The sequence below is a fragment of the Mesoplodon densirostris genome, chromosome X, assembly GCF_025265405.1.
Source record: "Mesoplodon densirostris isolate mMesDen1 chromosome X, mMesDen1 primary haplotype, whole genome shotgun sequence".
NCBI lineage: Eukaryota > Metazoa > Chordata > Mammalia > Artiodactyla > Ziphiidae > Mesoplodon > Mesoplodon densirostris.
Genome location: NC_082681.1, coordinates 79223659 through 79240776, shown reverse-complemented (window position 1 = coordinate 79240776; position 17118 = coordinate 79223659). Strand labels below are relative to the sequence as shown.

At 40.4% G+C, this 17118-nt stretch overlaps 1 protein-coding gene across 2 annotated transcripts in view; it reads left to right on the top strand.

Moving 5' to 3' along the window:
- KIF4A (kinesin family member 4A) overlaps positions 1-17118 on the top strand; it is a 129113-nt gene that overhangs the window by 46673 nt on the left and 65322 nt on the right. For both annotated transcript variants that reach the window (XM_060086773.1, XM_060086774.1), the window contains exons 8-10: positions 5432-5548; positions 6179-6354; positions 12511-12572. In XM_060086773.1, coding sequence (XP_059942756.1) covers positions 5432-5548; positions 6179-6354; positions 12511-12572 — 355 coding nt within the window. The remainder of the gene's footprint in view (positions 1-5431; positions 5549-6178; positions 6355-12510; positions 12573-17118) is intronic.

Here is a 17118-nt window from a genome sequence, read left to right as displayed (position 1 = left end):
ACTAAATGATAAGGACTCAGATGTGTGGGGTGAGAAAAGAGGGAGAGTCCAGGATGTCGCAGGTTTGTTGTTTGTTGGATGACTGGTTAGGTGGTGAGACAATGAAAAGGAACAGTGCTGGAAGTGAAATAGATTTGCACTGAAAGATGAATTCTGTGTTGTTCAAGTCTGTGTTATGCAATGCCACGTGGGCACAGCCCACTGGAGGTTATTCAGTAGGCAGACAAAATATAGCTTTGGACAATAGGAAAGAGGTCTGGTTTGGAGATGGGAATTTGAGGGAGTCATTAATATAGGTGTTTACTGGAACTCTAGGCAAGGATGAGATAGCCCAGGAAGAGTATATATAGTAAGCAAAGAGCCTAAGACAGTCCCAAGAGAATACCAACGTTTAATGGGAGGGTATTGGAAAAACTACCCCATTAAGTAGACTGGGAATGATTGAGAATGGGGGACACAGTAGTCACATGGCTCTGGAGGGGCGATGTGAGAGTTCAAGCTTTCTTTAAATATATTTTCTACCAACTCCGTCTTTTCAGCCTCAAGTCTCTCCTCTTTCCAAGGTACCTGGTGCCTCTAAGTGAGCAAATTTGCTCATTTCCATAGAGCATAGAGGTTAAGATCATGGATTTGGGAGCCAGGCTGCCTCCATCTGAATCCTGACTCTGCCACTTATTAGCTATGTGACCTTAGGCAAGTTACCTAATCTCTTTGTGCCTCAGCTCTCATATCTGTCAGCACAGATAATCATACTTGATGCACACTTTATAGGACTATTGTGAGGATTAAGTAAGGTAATAAGCATAAAGTTCCTAGAACAGTATCTGGCTCATAGTAAACACTATATAAACTTAGCTGTTATTATCACTGTCATGGTCATTATTGTTCCTCTGCAGGCACTTTAGATTGAGGCTCCTCCATCTTGCTGAGTCAGTTATTGCTTCTCTACCTGTGCTCTAAAAACACATTGAAACCTCTTGTCTACGGATATTTCCTCTCCTGTGCTCTGTCATCTTATGGGTTATTACTTTCTAAATTCCTTTTAGTGGTATCTTAGGGGGGAAAGAAATGCTGGTGGTCAGTCTCCTGTGTTTGAACAGAATTTCCTCTAATGCTCTCTGTGTTCTTTTTGTGTATAATTTTATTTGTTACATTGGTTCCTATGAAGCTGTATCAATTTTTTATTGGAATAATATGTGCCTAGATAATTACAATTTTATTTTTTGAAAGCCTTTCATACTTTTCCCCCTTTAGACTTTCTGTACCAGAAACTTAACTATCTTTTTTCCTGAATTTTAGAGATACGTTTTCTTACCATCTAGTATACTGATGTCTGACCATGCACCTCGGTCCCCTACAACCAGATTCTCATCATTTTACTTACATAATCAGTTCTTCCATGTGTGTCAACTTGAAGGCCAACTTCAAGATACTGCCATTTCCTTCTTTACTTGCAGTATCTTTTGGGTGAAGAAATTGTCATCAGAGTAGATAAGGAATTTATTGGGTACTCTGCTTTCACTGTCATGTAACTTAGCAAATATCCAGATTATCTAAGTTCCTCTATCCTATTAATAATAACTTACATGTAGGTAGCACTTTATAGATCACATTTGATTTTTATCATAGCCTCATGAGGTAAGGTATGTATTACACCTGTTTTATGGATAAAGGAAAGTTTTAGTGGCTTGTCCAAGGTCACACACATTGATAGGTGGGAGAGGCAGAATTTGAACTAAGATTCTATCTCCCATGGGCTTCCCTGGTGGCGCAGTGGTTGGAGTCCGCCTGCCGATGTAGGGGACGCGGGTTCGTGCCCCGGTCTGGGAAGATCCCACATGCCGCGGAGTGGCTGGGCCCATGAGCCATGGCCGCTGAGCCTGTGCGTCCGGAGCCTGTGCTCCACAACGGGAGAGGGCACAACAGTGAGAGGCCCGCGTACTGCAAAAAAAAAAAAAAAAAAGATTCTATCTCCCAATCAAGTTCCTTTCCACTCTATCCCCTCTTAGTAGTTACTCCTGTAAATCTTGTGATCTAGTGCAGTAATAGATCATTCCCCTTCTAGCTAGGCAGACCATATCTATACTATCATATTACTTCTGTTTTTCACCCTAATCTTCTTGGCTGTGCTACCTGCCTTAGGCTCATACATATTTTCTTCACATATAGAGCAGGGTTTCTCAGCTGTGGCACTATTGACATTTTGGGTCAAACAATGTTGGGGGGCAGGGACTGTCCAGGGCATTGTAGGGTGTTTAGTGGTATCCTTGCCCTCTACCCACTAGATGCCAGTAGCACTCCCCCTGACCTCACAGGTTGTGACAACCAAAATGTCTCCAGATATTGCCAAATGTCCTGCAGGAAGCAAAATTGTCCCCAGTTGAGAGCTGCTGCATATAGAGCTGCTTAGTTTCTCTTCTGCCTCATTTTTCTCTCCTGTTACCAATATACCCTTTCATTCTAGTTGTGAAACCAATTGTAACGTGCCTCCATGATACTTGTGAAGTTCTAGTCCCTTTTTAAAGTTAAAATCTCTACTTTATTATTTATTTGTTGCCCTAGTGAACAAATACCCGAAGCTGTTAAGTAGTATTCTTGATCCTCTCCTCACTTGGTCTGTTCTCAGTCTTTTAGAGAGAAGAGGAACTTCTGGTCTTATAATTTTATCTGGGCATTTTCTCCATAGCCATCCTTGATTAGAACTTTTAAGTCTCTGCAGACATGTTCTTCCCAGTCTTTATAATATATAATCTCCAACCATGTCAAGAATTTTCTCTTAACAACAGGAAATCACATGCTGTTTTGTGATGATTTCTTTCCAAAAAGATATTCATTTCCCTTGCTCCTATCTATTCCAAAACTCCAACTCTCATTTGAAGAAAGAAAAATCAGCCTTTTTATCCTTAAGTCTATGCTTCTTGCTTAGATCACAGTAGCCATAATTTCTTCTCAGGGCTCATCTGGACTTTTATTGTTGTTCCTATGGAACTATAGATGGACATTTTGCTCAGCAGGTTTGAAAAACCTCAGCAGTCTCACCTTCACATCCTACATGGGATATGGGCCAATAAGATGGCACAATGTTCTATTTGGCTAAAAGGGGGAAAGAAGAGAAAGGAGTGAACTAATATGAGGATTAGTACAGGCATTGGTGAGGTTTGATCAATCTCAGCAGGATCTCCTTCACATCCTGGATGGGATAACTGGCCCTGAAAAATGGTACCCCTTCCAACTTGCAATAAAGGGAAAAGAAAGAGATAGTTGCTTGAGGGAATTGTTTTTGTTTTAGGTTGGGGAGATTTGAGCATGTGTATAGACTGAAAAGAAGGAATTCGTGAAGGAAAAATAAATTGAAGATCTAAGAGGGAGGGGGAAGATCAAGGGATCCAGGGTCCCTGGGAAAATGGAGGGAATAGAAACACTGGCAGAGGCTGAAGGGAAAATAAAGGTAGTTATTTCCTCCTCTGAAACAAGGAGAAGGACAAAGGAATCAGTAACAGCAAAGGAAAGACTGTGAAGTGAGGAGAGGGAAGGTTAGGGAGCCCTTGTGAATAATTGATCACCATAATGTATTTGTTGAAATCATCTACTAGTAGAGTGAAGGTAGATTTCCAGCCTTGGAAATGATGAGTGTTTAGAATAGCTGCTGTGGTGAAGGAAGAATGAAGAAGAGAAGATTGTCTATTGACCAAGGGTTCAGCCAAGGTCAGATAGCGTGTTTTATAATGGATGGATCCATTCCATTTCGTTATGTGACTTTCAGAAACTTACACACACGCGCACGTGCACACACACACACACACACACAGTTGGTTTAACCTAGGCCTGGGAATTGACATGGTGGGAATGGCAGAAGGTCATGGGTCTAGTGAGCCCTTGGGAAAACATAACTGAAATGATTGACTGCAGGGAATAGGTAGTTTAAGGCCCAGGAAGGATGATCTACTGGGAGTATTAGAAAGTGTCAGTAGGGACTTCCCTGTCAGTCCAATGGTTAAGACTCCACTCTTCCACTTAAGGGAGCACGGGTTCGATCCCTGGTCGGGAAATTCAGATCCCACATACTACATGGTGCAGCTGAAAAAAGAAAAAAGAAAGAAGGCATCAGTAAATTTGTAGCCACAATAAGGGTGAAGAACAGGATCCATGAAAGAATTGGAAGGATAGTAGTAGGATGCAGAGAGGAATTTTGGAGTTCAGGATCTTGTAGATATAATTGTTTTAGGTTATAAGGGAGTCCAAAGTACAGCTGAATAAGTAAAGTAGTACAGCACTAACAATAATGATGCCATTTGTATATCATTTAACTTTGTTTTGTGTAAAGTATCTTATTAACTCCCCACCACAACCTAATGAGGTGGGTAGATTTGCCTCATTTTATAGAGGAACTTACCCAAAATCGCATAGCTAATCAGTGACAGAGCCAGGATTAGAACCTAGGTCTATCTGACACCAGTGCCCATGCACTTAACCATTATACTACATAGACTTTCCATGATAAACATAACCATGGGAGGGTCAGGGGCTTTCAAGGGACCTCAGAGATTATTACAATTTTTAAAAAGTAAACCTTGGAATTTAAGAAGTGGAAAAGAACCTTTACTCTATTTAAAGCAATAAGAGGAAAGGTATTTCATTGTGGTATAATAGAAAGAGCATAGGATTTGACTGCAATCCTGAGATGGAATCTCAGGCCTACCACTTACCCGCTAGTGGTACCACTTGACCTTAGACAAGTCATTTAACCTTTGAGCTAGTTCTGTCATCAATAAACTGAAAATGATAGTTAAAATAATGATAATAATAAAAAATAGCTTTTAATGTAACTTCACAGCATTAATTTAAGCATTAAGTATGATAATGTATATTAAAAGTGTGATAATGTATATAACCACTTGTAAATAACTATACAAGTGGTTATTGTCATGGTGATCGTTATCTGTCTCTCTGCTTTGCTTCCATGGGAAAGGGCAAGAAGTGCCAACAGACTCAATTGTGCATTCACCTTTGTCCTTTGAACTTTGCTTAACTGGAAGACCAACTGTTTGAAAGAGGAAGAGATGGAAAGAAAGTAAAATATCAGAGTGGATATCACCAACTTCTACCAGCATCATGTTTATTCCCATTTCTACCCATACCACCTAGGAAAAATATGGCCTGTTTCCCAAAGAGCATAAGAATATATGATAAGAACACTAAAGACTTTTAAATACTGTTGTTTTTCATTTCTATGAAGCTTTCTGTTTGAAAAAAAAAGAGGCACTCTCAGAAAAGTGAACAAGATTAAGAGGTTTCTTTAAGATTGCTGACTTAATATTTCTATAGGGTCTTTATTTCTTATCTCTTTCTCAGGATAGGTATATGTTAGATGTTACCCAGGTAACATGGGTATATGTTACCAAGCAATTTAAATTTTGTTTCCTGCTATTAGGTATTAATATTAACCGAGGCCTCCTATGCTTGGGAAATGTAATCAGTGCTCTTGGAGATGACAAAAAGGGTGGCTTTGTGCCCTACAGAGATTCCAAGTTGACTCGACTGCTTCAAGGTAAGCCCAAAGTGCCTCTAAAAATAAGAGAGTAACTCAGAATGATAGTGCTGAGAAAGCAAAGATAGAACAGGTAGAAAGCCAGATTTTTGGATTATTACATACAGAGCTGTCTAGTTGATAAACAGGAGAGAGACCTGTTGGCAAGCAGGCTTCTAAGGTAATGGAAAAATGTCTTCATATATGGCTTTGAGAGCCAAAAAATCTGTATGTAGCGTGTCAGCTGTACTTAGTACTTTGTACCTGAAAATGAACTTAGTTACTGCCTTTATTACTGATGATAAGAATTCCCTAAGGAGTTAAGATCTACCTAGAGGGGGCATCCAAAGAAATTTTAATCCTAATAGTGACTCCTAACTTGGCCCAGTAAGTTTTTTTTGTTTGTTTTAACCTGATTAACTGCTGAAGTCACAGTCTCTCTTAAGAACGAGGACACATGCAATAGGATTCTAAACTATATCATTTTATACAACAAAAATCTTAATGTTTTTATATTGACACAATAGGAAACTTGTAGATACTTAAGAATTTTTTTCTTACAGCTCTGAGATTGAAGTCACCAACCCAAACAGACAGTTTTACTTGCATCCTACTTGTTTGATTTCATTTCCTTCCCTTGTTCTTTTTCAGATTCTCTAGGAGGTAATAGCCACACTCTTATGATAGCCTGTGTGAGTCCTGCTGACTCCAATCTAGAGGAAACATTAAATACTCTTCGCTATGCTGACAGAGCAAGAAAAATCAAGAACAAACCTGTTGTTAATATTGATCCCCAGAGAGCTGAACTTAATCATCTGAAGCAACAGGTAGAAGAAACTTGACATTTGATGGGAAAAATTACAAGTGTGTGAGTGGAATGATAGAGCTCCTATTTCTCAGCTTCTTCTCTACCAGAAGTTTAGAGATGTTGGTTAAGCATTATGTTAGTTTGGGGAAATCTTAAAGTAACTCCTATTAACAGGTTTTTGGTCATATTTAAGATTAGGGAGTGGCACTGGAGATTTCACTGATAAAGAAGTGAGCAGTGAGAGATGAGGCAAGAGAGGTAGGCAGGAGTCAGATCCCAAAGGTCCTTATATGACTTGTTAAAGGATTTGGAATTCAACCTGAAAGCTGTAGGGGGCCACTGCAAGATTTAAGTAAGAGGGTAACGTTGAAATGAGATTACTCTAGCAAGTATATAGAAAGTGAATTAGAAGTGGGCATGACTAGAAGTAAGAAAATAAATTAGGGTATTATAATAACTCAGGTGAGAACTATGGCCTGAACTAAAGACAGTAGCTATAGAGATGAAGAAAGGGGGACAAATTAGAAACAAAAAACAAGGAGGTAGAATGTATAGAGCTTACAAATGTGGTGACACGTGTGACGTGGAAGGGTAGGTAGGGAGAATCAAAGTTAATTCCCAGGTTTCTTGCTTGGACAACTGAATAAATGGTAGTAATAATCATTGCGTCAGGGAATATAGGAGGAAATACAGGGTCAGGTAGGGAAATGGAAATGATGAAATTCAGTCTGGGGCATTTTGAATTTGAAGGGCTTATGGGACATCTAAGTAGAGTTGTTCAAACATGGTTGGGTATGTGGGTTTAATGTAGAGAGGTCTGAACTGAAGATACAGATTTGAGAGTCATCAGCATTTAGCTGGTATCTGAAGTTATGGAGTGGATGAGATCAAAGAGTGCCCGGCACATTAAAGGCACTTCCTCATTATTGGCTGAATGAGCAAATGGACAAGAAGAGAGAAGAAGCCTAGACAGAACTCAGGGGTAACAGCAGCATTTAAGGAAGGGGGAAAGGAGTAGAAGACAAGAGAGATGAAGAAGGAGCAAACAGGCAGGAAGAAAATCAGTGGTTCATGGAAGACAAGAGAAGAAAGTTTCAAGGAGGGCTACTGAAAGTATAAATTTATAAAGAAGTGTAAAGTAAGATAAGGGTTGAAAAGTGTCCATTGATTTTTTTTTTAATCAACAAGGAGTGAGAAGAGGGTCAGGGGAATGATAGGAGCAGATTGCTATGGGATGGACAGTGAATGCTAGATAAGGAAGTGGAGGAAGTTGTTAGGCTCTTCTTTCAAGAAGGCAAGATGAAAGAAGACAATAGCTGGTAGTCAAGTGTCAAGGGGTGTAAATCTGTTTGTTTTTAAAATATGGAAGAGGCTTGAACATGTGAAAGAACCAGTTGGGAGAGACTAAAACTGAGAATAGGGATGAGTTGATAAGGGGTCATCTCTTAGTTGAGATACTGAGCACAAATAAAGAGGGCTTTGCTTTAGACAGTAGAGGGGATACTTGCCCCCAGGACTATAAAAAAGAGGTTAGGATAGGAAGAATACAGTGATACTAATTTAGAGGAAGAAGAAGGGAAATTGAGCAATTTTCAGCCTGACAATCTTTATCTTCTCAGTGAAGTAGGAGGCATGGTCATCTTCTAAGAGCAAGCAAGCAGATGATGATAGGGTAGAGGGACTGAGGTAACCACAGAAGGCTTAAACATGAATTTGTGGTGGTATCAGTATGACTGTGCAGCAGCTCAGTAGCTCTGGCAGAGGAGCTGAGAGGGCAGGTGGTTGGGTTGACCCCTTTGGGGGGGTCAGGTTTTCTTGGTGTAGCACTCTTCCCAATGGGAATCTAGTGTTTCCCAACTGTCTAGTGTTCACTCCATCTCTGGCCTTCCTCCTCAGTGATAATAATTACCATTCATTCAATCTGTTGTCTTCCTTCCCCTTATCCTCCTTTATTTCCTTCCCTCCTAGGGTTCACTATAGAAAATATAAATAATTTACCTGTTCACAGAATCATCTCAATTGTAAAATACCTTATTCAGTCCTGCTCCTCTATTTTCTTTCATGTGTATTCCTATTGCCAAAAATGCTCTTTTTCCTGGTCATTTATTTGTTCATCCATTCCAATAATAAATATTTACTGAACACTGTTATGTGCCAGGTACTGTGCTGGGATACGTTGTTAAGCAAAGCAGACACAGTTTCTGCGTTCATGAAATTTATTGCCTAGTGGGGGAGACAAACATTAAACACACAATCATATCAACATATCATTATAAACTGGGATAGTGTGCTATAGGGCACTGTGAAAGTATGGAACAGGATCTTCTGATCTTCTGTTAAATATCTAATCTGAGAAGCCTTCCCTGAAGTGGCTACATTTGAGCTGAGATCTGAGGGACTGAGTAGGAATCATCTATGCAGAAAAGAAAGAAGAGGATTCCAGGAAGAAGAAATAGCATGTGTAGCACAGTATGATGGGAAACAGCATTGACACTGCAGCCAGGCTGCCTGGGTTCAAATCCTGGCTCTATACCTCATTAGCTATTTACCCGGGGCAAGTTCTCTGTGCCTCAGTTTCCCTATCTGTAAAATGGAAATAATAATAGTACCTGCTTCATAGGGTTTTTGTGAGGGCTAAATGAGTTAATACATGTAAAGCACTTAGAACAGTGCCAGGCATATAGCATGTCTGCAAAGATCTTGAGTTAGGAATACAGTGCATTTGAAGAACTCAGAATGCCAGTGTGGCTAGAGTGGAGAGAGCAAGGAAAGGGTGTTCCAGTCTGAGACTAGAGAAGAAGCAGAGGCCTGATCAAGGCCTCATGTACTATGTTAAAAATGATTTTAAGCAAGGTGGCAACATTGATCATTTCCACTTTTAAAAAATGATATGGCTGCTGTGTGGAAATGGATTATAGTGGAGCAAAAATAGACTCATAGAGACCACTTAAGAAGTTACTGCAGTGGTCCAGAGAGAGAAATGGTGGCTTAGAAAGTGATAGAAAGAAGTGACCAGTGGATTAGATAAGGGGGTGAGGGTATGACACCCAGCTTTCTGGCATGTGAAACTGCATATTCACTGACCTAGAGTATACTGGAGAAGGACCAGGTTTGGGACAGCAGAAAACTAGGCAGAAATATTAAGTAGATATTTGAATATAAAGGTTCTAAATTCAGAAAAACTAACGGGATCTAATAATAGTATTACTCAGCTCCCTGGGCTGATTTGAGGATTAAACAGGATATTATGTCTAAACCATCTTGCATAGTGTCTGGCTCCAGGGGCTAGACTCAGGCCTCAAAGAAGCTCCCTTCCTTTCAGATTTCCTGTCTCACCTTGACATTCATATATGATTATGGTTCAAAAAAAAGCCCTTTTATATTCATTATTTAATTTTATGATCATAATAAGCCAGTGAACACAGCAGATATCCTTATTCCCATTTTAAGACACTGGGGTCTAAGAAATGAATATAGGTGGTTCAGGGCAGGCTGATGGAGGAACCAGGTCTCCTGATATCCTGCCCTTGACTTTTCCCACTGTCTCTCCAAGATGGAGCAGTAGTGGCTTATCAAGGAACAGAGAAAGCTCTTCTCCCTGCAGTGGTATAGTAACTCTGATAAGCCTTACTTGCAGGTTGCAAGGGAGAGATAGCTGGATTGGAGGGAAGAGCGCCCCCCTACCAGCAATTCCTTCACTGATGGCCAGCAAATCCCCCCTAAGCTTTCTGCCTGAAGGCTCCTTTTCATAAAATGGAGATAAAATGCCAGTTTCTCCCTATCAAACAGCCTTGTTCCCTGTAAATGCTTTAGAAATCTATGTGGACCAAATGAAATCACATGTGTAGTCATGCTTTGGAAATAATGATGTGATAATAAATGTAAAATACTAGTGTTATTGCATTAAAAAAGGGTTCTAAATTCAGAAAGATCTGTGTTTGAGATAAATTTGGGAGTCACCAGTTTATAGATGGTAATTGAAACCATAGTCAGAGATGAGACTTTAAGGAGAGAATAGAAAGTGAGTGAGCTTTGAGGAACTTTATCATTTAAAGGACAGTTGGAGCAAAGATGAACTAAGAGACTTAGAAGATCAGCTTGAAGAATAGAAGGAAAAGCAAGAAAGTGTGGCATCTGGTAACTCAAATGCTACCAAACAGTCAAACAAAATGAAGACTGAAAAATGCCCATGGGATGTAGTGACACGCCGGTCATTGGTGACGTTATCAAGAGTTATTTCAGAGGAATGTTGTGGGCACAAATCAGGTGAGAATAGGTTAAAGAGCAAGTGAGAGAAGAGCAAAAGGAAATGGAGGCAGTGGGTGTAGACTATTCTGTCAAACTTTGTGAAGGAGAGAAATTGGGCAAAAAAGATAGGAAGTGGGATTGGGAAAGGTGCTTTTGTTTTGTTTTATTTTAAGATGGGAGAGATTTGAACATGTTTTAATCTTAGTAGGAAGGATTCTGTAAAAAGGGAGAAGTCAAAGATATAGAAGAGAGAACGGATAACAAATAGAATAAGATTTTTTAAAAATTTTTGTTTATTTATTTATTTATTTGGCCGCACCACGTCTTAGTTGCGGCATGCAGGCTTTTAGTTGTGGCATGTGGGATCTAGTTCCCTGACCAGGAATTGAACCTGGGCCCCTTGCAATGGGAGCGTGGCGTCTTAACCACTGGACCACCAGGGAAGTCCCTAGAATAGGATTTATCAGAAGGCAAGAAGAGTTGGGATCCAAAGCTCAAGGAGAACAGCTCCTCTTTTATCATAAGAGGGAATGGAGAGGTTGATTACACATTCACTTTGGTTTAAGATCCGTCTCCATGAAGCCTCCTTTGGACTATTTTGGAATTTCATTAATTTGCTTCTTCTCAGTACCCTAAAGTACTTAACTATACTTGATGACTAGCATCTTCTATCTTGTGTTATTTCTTACATTTTCAGGCCTTAGCCTTGTCTTCATCAACTAGATTGTAAACTGGATAATAAACCACAAGAGTTTATTCTTGTACCCCCCCCACATTGCATAGCCCAATGCTAAGTTTGATTTTTTAAAATTAATTAATTAAGTTATTTATTTACTTACTTACTTACTTATGGCTGTGTTGGGTCTTTGTTGCTGCACGGGCTTTCTCTAGTTGCAGTGAGCAGGGGCTACTCTTTGTTGTGGCACACAGGCTTCTCATCGTGGTGGCTTCTCTTGTTGCAGAGCATGGGCTCTAGGCGCGTGGATTTCCGTAGTTGTGGCACACAGGCTCAGTAGTTGTGGCTTGCAGGCTCTCAAGCACAGGCTCAGTAGTTGTGGCACACGGGCTTAGCTGCTCCGTGGCATGTGGGATCCTACCGGACCAGGGCTCGAACCCATGGCCCCTACACTGGCAGGCAGATTCTTAACCACTGCGCCCCCAGGGAAGTCCCTAAGTTTGATTTTTTTAAAAACAGTAGGTTCTCTGGAACTTCCCTGGTGGTCCAGTGGGTAAGACTCTGTGCTCCCAATGCAGGGGGCCCGGGTTCGATCCCTGGTCAGGGAACTAGATCCCACGTGCATGCCACAACTAATAAGTCGGTGTGCTGCAACTAAACATGCCACAGCGAAGATCCCGTGTGCCACAGCTAAGACCCGGTGCAGCCAAAATAAGTAAATATTTTAAAAAATAATAATAATAAAAATAAATTTTAAAAAATAGATTCTCAATAAAAACTCATGAAGATGCTTAGGTAAAAGAGACAACTCATCTTCTAAGTACTAGTTATTCATGTAATACTGATTGTCCTTTTATCATTGAATCATCTACCATGTTGCTTTCTGTAATACCTAAGATATGCCTTAGATTTCATAGGTATCAAGTAAAATTACCCAACTACTAATCGTGGTAATTTTGCTGATAAGGGATAAGTAACTTTTTTTTTTTTTTTTTTTTTTTTTTTGCGGTACGCGGGTGGCTCACTGCTGTGGCCTCTCCCATTGCAGAGCACAGGCTCCGGACGCGCAGACCCAGCGGCCATGGCCCACGGGCCCAACCGCTCCGCGGCATGTGGGATCCTCCCGGACCGAGGCACGAACCCGTGTCCCCTGCATCAGCAGGCGGACTCCCAACCACTGTGCCACCAGGGAAGCCCGATAAGTAACTTTTGATTGGTAACTAGCTAACTATTTTTCTCTGCCTTTTCCAGGTACAACAGCTACAGGTCTTGTTGCTGCAAGCCCATGGAGGTACCCTGCCTGGATCTATAAAGTAAGAGTCATAGACTAATTTTAAATGTATATTCTAACAGAGCCTGTTTCTCCTTATGATTGTTTTCCCCTGATGTTCTAAAGTTTCTGGTAGCACTTGGTGTCAAGGTAGGGAACCTAACAAACTTGCTGTCTATTTAGGACTAGCTAGTTAGCTTTGAGACAACCTGGTATAATAGAAAGAGCATAGGTTCTGGCCTCAGAAGTTTATTAATTAGAATTCTACTATGAGGAAGAGCTGTCTCTCCCCTCCCACTATTTATTTATTTGATTATGTATTTATAGCCATATAGACTCATGGGTATTTATTTTATTCTATGCATTAGCATCCAATACTAGCATTATGTTTTATTGCTTGTTTTATTTGTTGTTTCTGCTTTGTCCACTAGGAGCTCCTTCAGGGTGGCTGTTGTACTCTTTAACATGCTATCAAGTTTTTAAGCATTTCCACCAGATGTTCCACACCCGTCTTCTATTTTCCCTGCCCCAATTCTGGAATCAACCATATGTCCAAGGAGCCATGGGTTTTTTTTTTTTTTTTGGAAAATGGTGTTTAGAAACCAGATCTGGGTGCTAGGTGTGCTCATTGTTACTGAGAAGTCATTACTTCTAGGCCCTCTCAGTGAGTAGAGCTAGGAAATATCTGTATGTATAGTAATCCACACATATATCTATATTTTTATGTCTGTCTAACTGTGTATATATTAAAAACCATGATTTTAGACTGATACCTCTGATTCCAGTCCAACACTACAGGGTTTATTCTAATCCTCCCACTCTCCTTATTTATAACTTCATTCTCCAGCAGTGAAAAACCAGCTCTCATTATCTGCATTCTATTTACTTACTTGTTCAGTTCTAGTATACACGTAAAATAATTTTGGATTGCTAGCCCATACCCCTGTGAGAAATACTTTTAAGAACTAGATTACAGCATATATGTATAATTCTTTTGTCTTTAGGCTTAGAGTATCCAGGCAAGATATTGTTTCCCAGAGTTACTGTTTGTATTCCATTGTGGGTTCCCACTACATCTTGCCTGGTTAGTTTTAATTGTTTGTTTATATTTTGGGTATACGAAGGGTATGTGAAACATTATCATGGTCTAAGAGTCAGCGTTTTACAAAAAGATATACTCAGAGCAGAGAAATGCAAATCAAAACCAAAATGAGATATCACTATATACCTGTCAGGATGGCTACTATCAAAAACAAAAAATAACAAAAAGTAACAAATGTTGGAAAGGATATGAGGAGGATGTGGAGAAATTAGAACCTTTGTGCACTGTTGAAAGGACTGTAAAATGGTGTAACTGCTATGGAAAACAGTATGGAGGTTCCTCAGAAAATTAAAAATAGAACTACCATATGATCCAGCAATCCCACTTCTGGGTATATATCCAAAAGAATTGAAAACAAGGTCTGAAAGAGATATTTGCATACCCATGTTCATAACAGCACTATTCATAATAGCTAAGAGGGATTTCCCTGGTGGTTCACTGGTTAAGAATCTGCCTTCCAATGCAGGAGACATGAGTTCAATCGCTGGTTAGGGAACTAAGATCCCACATGCTGTGGGGCAACTAAGCCCGCACACTCTAGAGCCTGTGTGCCACAGCTAGAAAGCCCGTGCACAGCAGCTGCTGAGCCCCTGCACTCTGGAGCCCACACGCCTCAACCAGAGACAAGCCCGCACACCACAACAAAGAGCCCACGTGCTGCAACAAAAGATCCCACATGCCACAACTAAGATCTGATGCAGCCAAATAAGTAAATAAAGATTTTTTTTAAAGTAGCTAACAGCTTCCCTGGTGGCACAGTGGTTAAGAATCCGCCTGCCAATGCAGGGCACATGGGTTCATGCCCTGATCCAGGAAGATCCCATATGCCGAGGAGCAACTAAGCCCGTGTGCCACAACTACTGTGCCTGTGCTCTAGAGCCTGCGAGCCACAACTACTGAGCCCGCATGCTGCAATTACTGAAGCCCGTGCGCCTAGAGCCTGTGCTCCACAACAAGAGAAGCCACCACAATGAGAAGCCTGTGCACTGCAATGAAGAGTAGCCCCTGCTTGCTGCAACTAAAGAAAGCCCGCATGCAGCAATGAAGACCCAACGGAGCCAAAAATAAATAAATAAATAAATAAATTTGTTAAAAACAGAATATAGGAAGGGCTTAAACACCTTCGTATATTCTATAAAAACTAACTAACTAAATAAATAAATAAAATAAAAAGTAGCTAAGAAGCGGAAGCAATACAGATGTCCATCAGTGTATGAATGGATAAATAAAATGTGGTATATACATACAACAGAATATTATTCAGCCTTAAAAAGGAAGGAAATCCTATCACATGTTACAACATGAATGAAACTTGAGGGCGTTATGTAAGTGAAATAAGCCAGTCACAAAAAGACAAATACTGTATGATTCCACTTATATAAGAAATTTAAAGTATTTGAATTCATAGAAATGGAAACTAGCATGGTGGTTACCAGGGGCTAGGGGAGGGGGGAAAAAGGGAGTTGTTATTTAATGGGTATATAATTTGAGTTTTACAAGATGAAAAAGTTCTGGAGATCTATTTCACAGCAATGTAAATATACTTAATGCTACTCAACTGTGCACTTAAAAATGGTTAGGATGTTAAGTTTTATGTTATATGTTTTTTACCACATTTTTTTCATGTAAATTAATTAATTAATTTATTTTCCTGCATTGGGTCTTCACAGCTGCATGCAGGCTTTCTCTAGTTGCGGCAAGCGGGGGCTACTCTTCCTTGCGTTGCATGGGCTTCTCATTGCGGTGGCTTCTCTTGTTGTGGAGCACGGGCTCTAGGCGCACGGGCTTCAGTAGTTGTGGCATGCGGGCTCAGTAGTTGTGGCTCACGGGCTCTAGAGCACAGGCTCAGGAGTTGTGGCGCACGGCCTTAGTTCCTCCATGGCATGTGGGAATATTCCCAGACCAGGGATCAAACCCATGTCCACTGCATTGGCAGGCGTATTTTTAACCACTGCGCCCACAGGGAAGTCCCCACAATTTTTAAGAAAGAAAAAACCTACAAGAGAACTAGAAGAAAATATAGGCAAAGTTCTGTGTGCACATAGGTGAAGCTAAAGAGCATTCTATGAATAAAAGCAGTGGCAGAAAACTAAAATAATAGACTGGGGGGGTGGGTGTGGAGAGTTGTTGTATAATGGGTATGGAATTTCAGTTTTACAAGGTGAAAAACTTTTGGAGATCCATTGCACAACAATGTGAACATACTTAACACTGTTGAACTGTACACTTAAAATTTACTGGTTAAGATGGTAAATTTTATATTATGCTTTTTTTTTTTTTTTTTTTTGTAGCTTTAGTGCTTTTGTTTTATTTTTATTTTTTTTTTGTGGTACGCGGGCCTCTCACTGTCGTGGCCTCTCCCGTTGTGGAGCACAGGCTCCGGACGCGCAGGCTCAGCGGCCATGGCTCACGGGCCCAGCCGCTCCGCGGCATGTGGGATCTTCCCGGACCGGGGCACGAACCCGTGTCCCCTGCATCGGCAGGCGGACTCTCAACCACTGCGCCACCAGGGAAGCCCTATATTATGCTTTTTACCACAATATTTTTTAAATTTTATTGTATTTATTTTTTTTAAACAGCAGGTTCTTATTAGTCATCAATTTTATACACATCAGTGTATACATGTCAATCCCAATCACCCAATTCAGCACACCACCATCCCCACCCCACCACCGTTTTCCCCCCTTGGTGTCCATACGTCTGTTCTCCACATCTATGTCTCTATTTCTGCCTTGCAAACCGGTTCATCTGTACCATTTTTCTAGATTCCACATATATGCGTTAATATACGATATTTGTTTTTCTCTTTCTGACTTACTTCATTCTGTATGACAGTCTCTAGGTCCATCCATGTCTCTACAAGTGACCCAATGTCATTCCTTTTTATGGCTGAGTAATATTCCATTGTATATATGTGCCACATCTTCTTTATCCATTCATGTGTCAATGGGCATTTAGGTTGCTTCCATGACCTGGCTACTGTAAATAGTGCTACAGTGAACATTGGGGTGCACGTGTCGTTTTGAATTATGGTTTTCTCTGGGTATATGCCCAGTAGTAAGATTGCTGGATCATATGGTAATTCTATTTTTAGTTTTTTAAGGAACCTCCATTACTGTTCTCCATAGTGGCTGTATCAATTTACATCCCCACCAACAGTGCAAGAGGGTTCCCGTTTCTCCAGCCCGTTTCCAGCATTTGTTGTTTGTAGATTTTCTGATAATGCCCATTCTAACTGGTGTGAGGTGATACCTCGTAATTTTGATTTGCATTTCTCTAATGATAAGTGATGTTGAGCAGCTTTTCATGTGCCTCTTGGCCATCTGTATGTCTTCTTTGGAGAAATGCCTACTTAGGTCTTCTGCCCATGTTTTGATTGGGTTGTTAGTTTTTTTTAATATTGAGCTTCATGAGCTATTTATATACTTTGGAGATTAATCCTTTGTCCATTGATTCATTCCCAAATATTTTCTCCCATTCTGAGGGT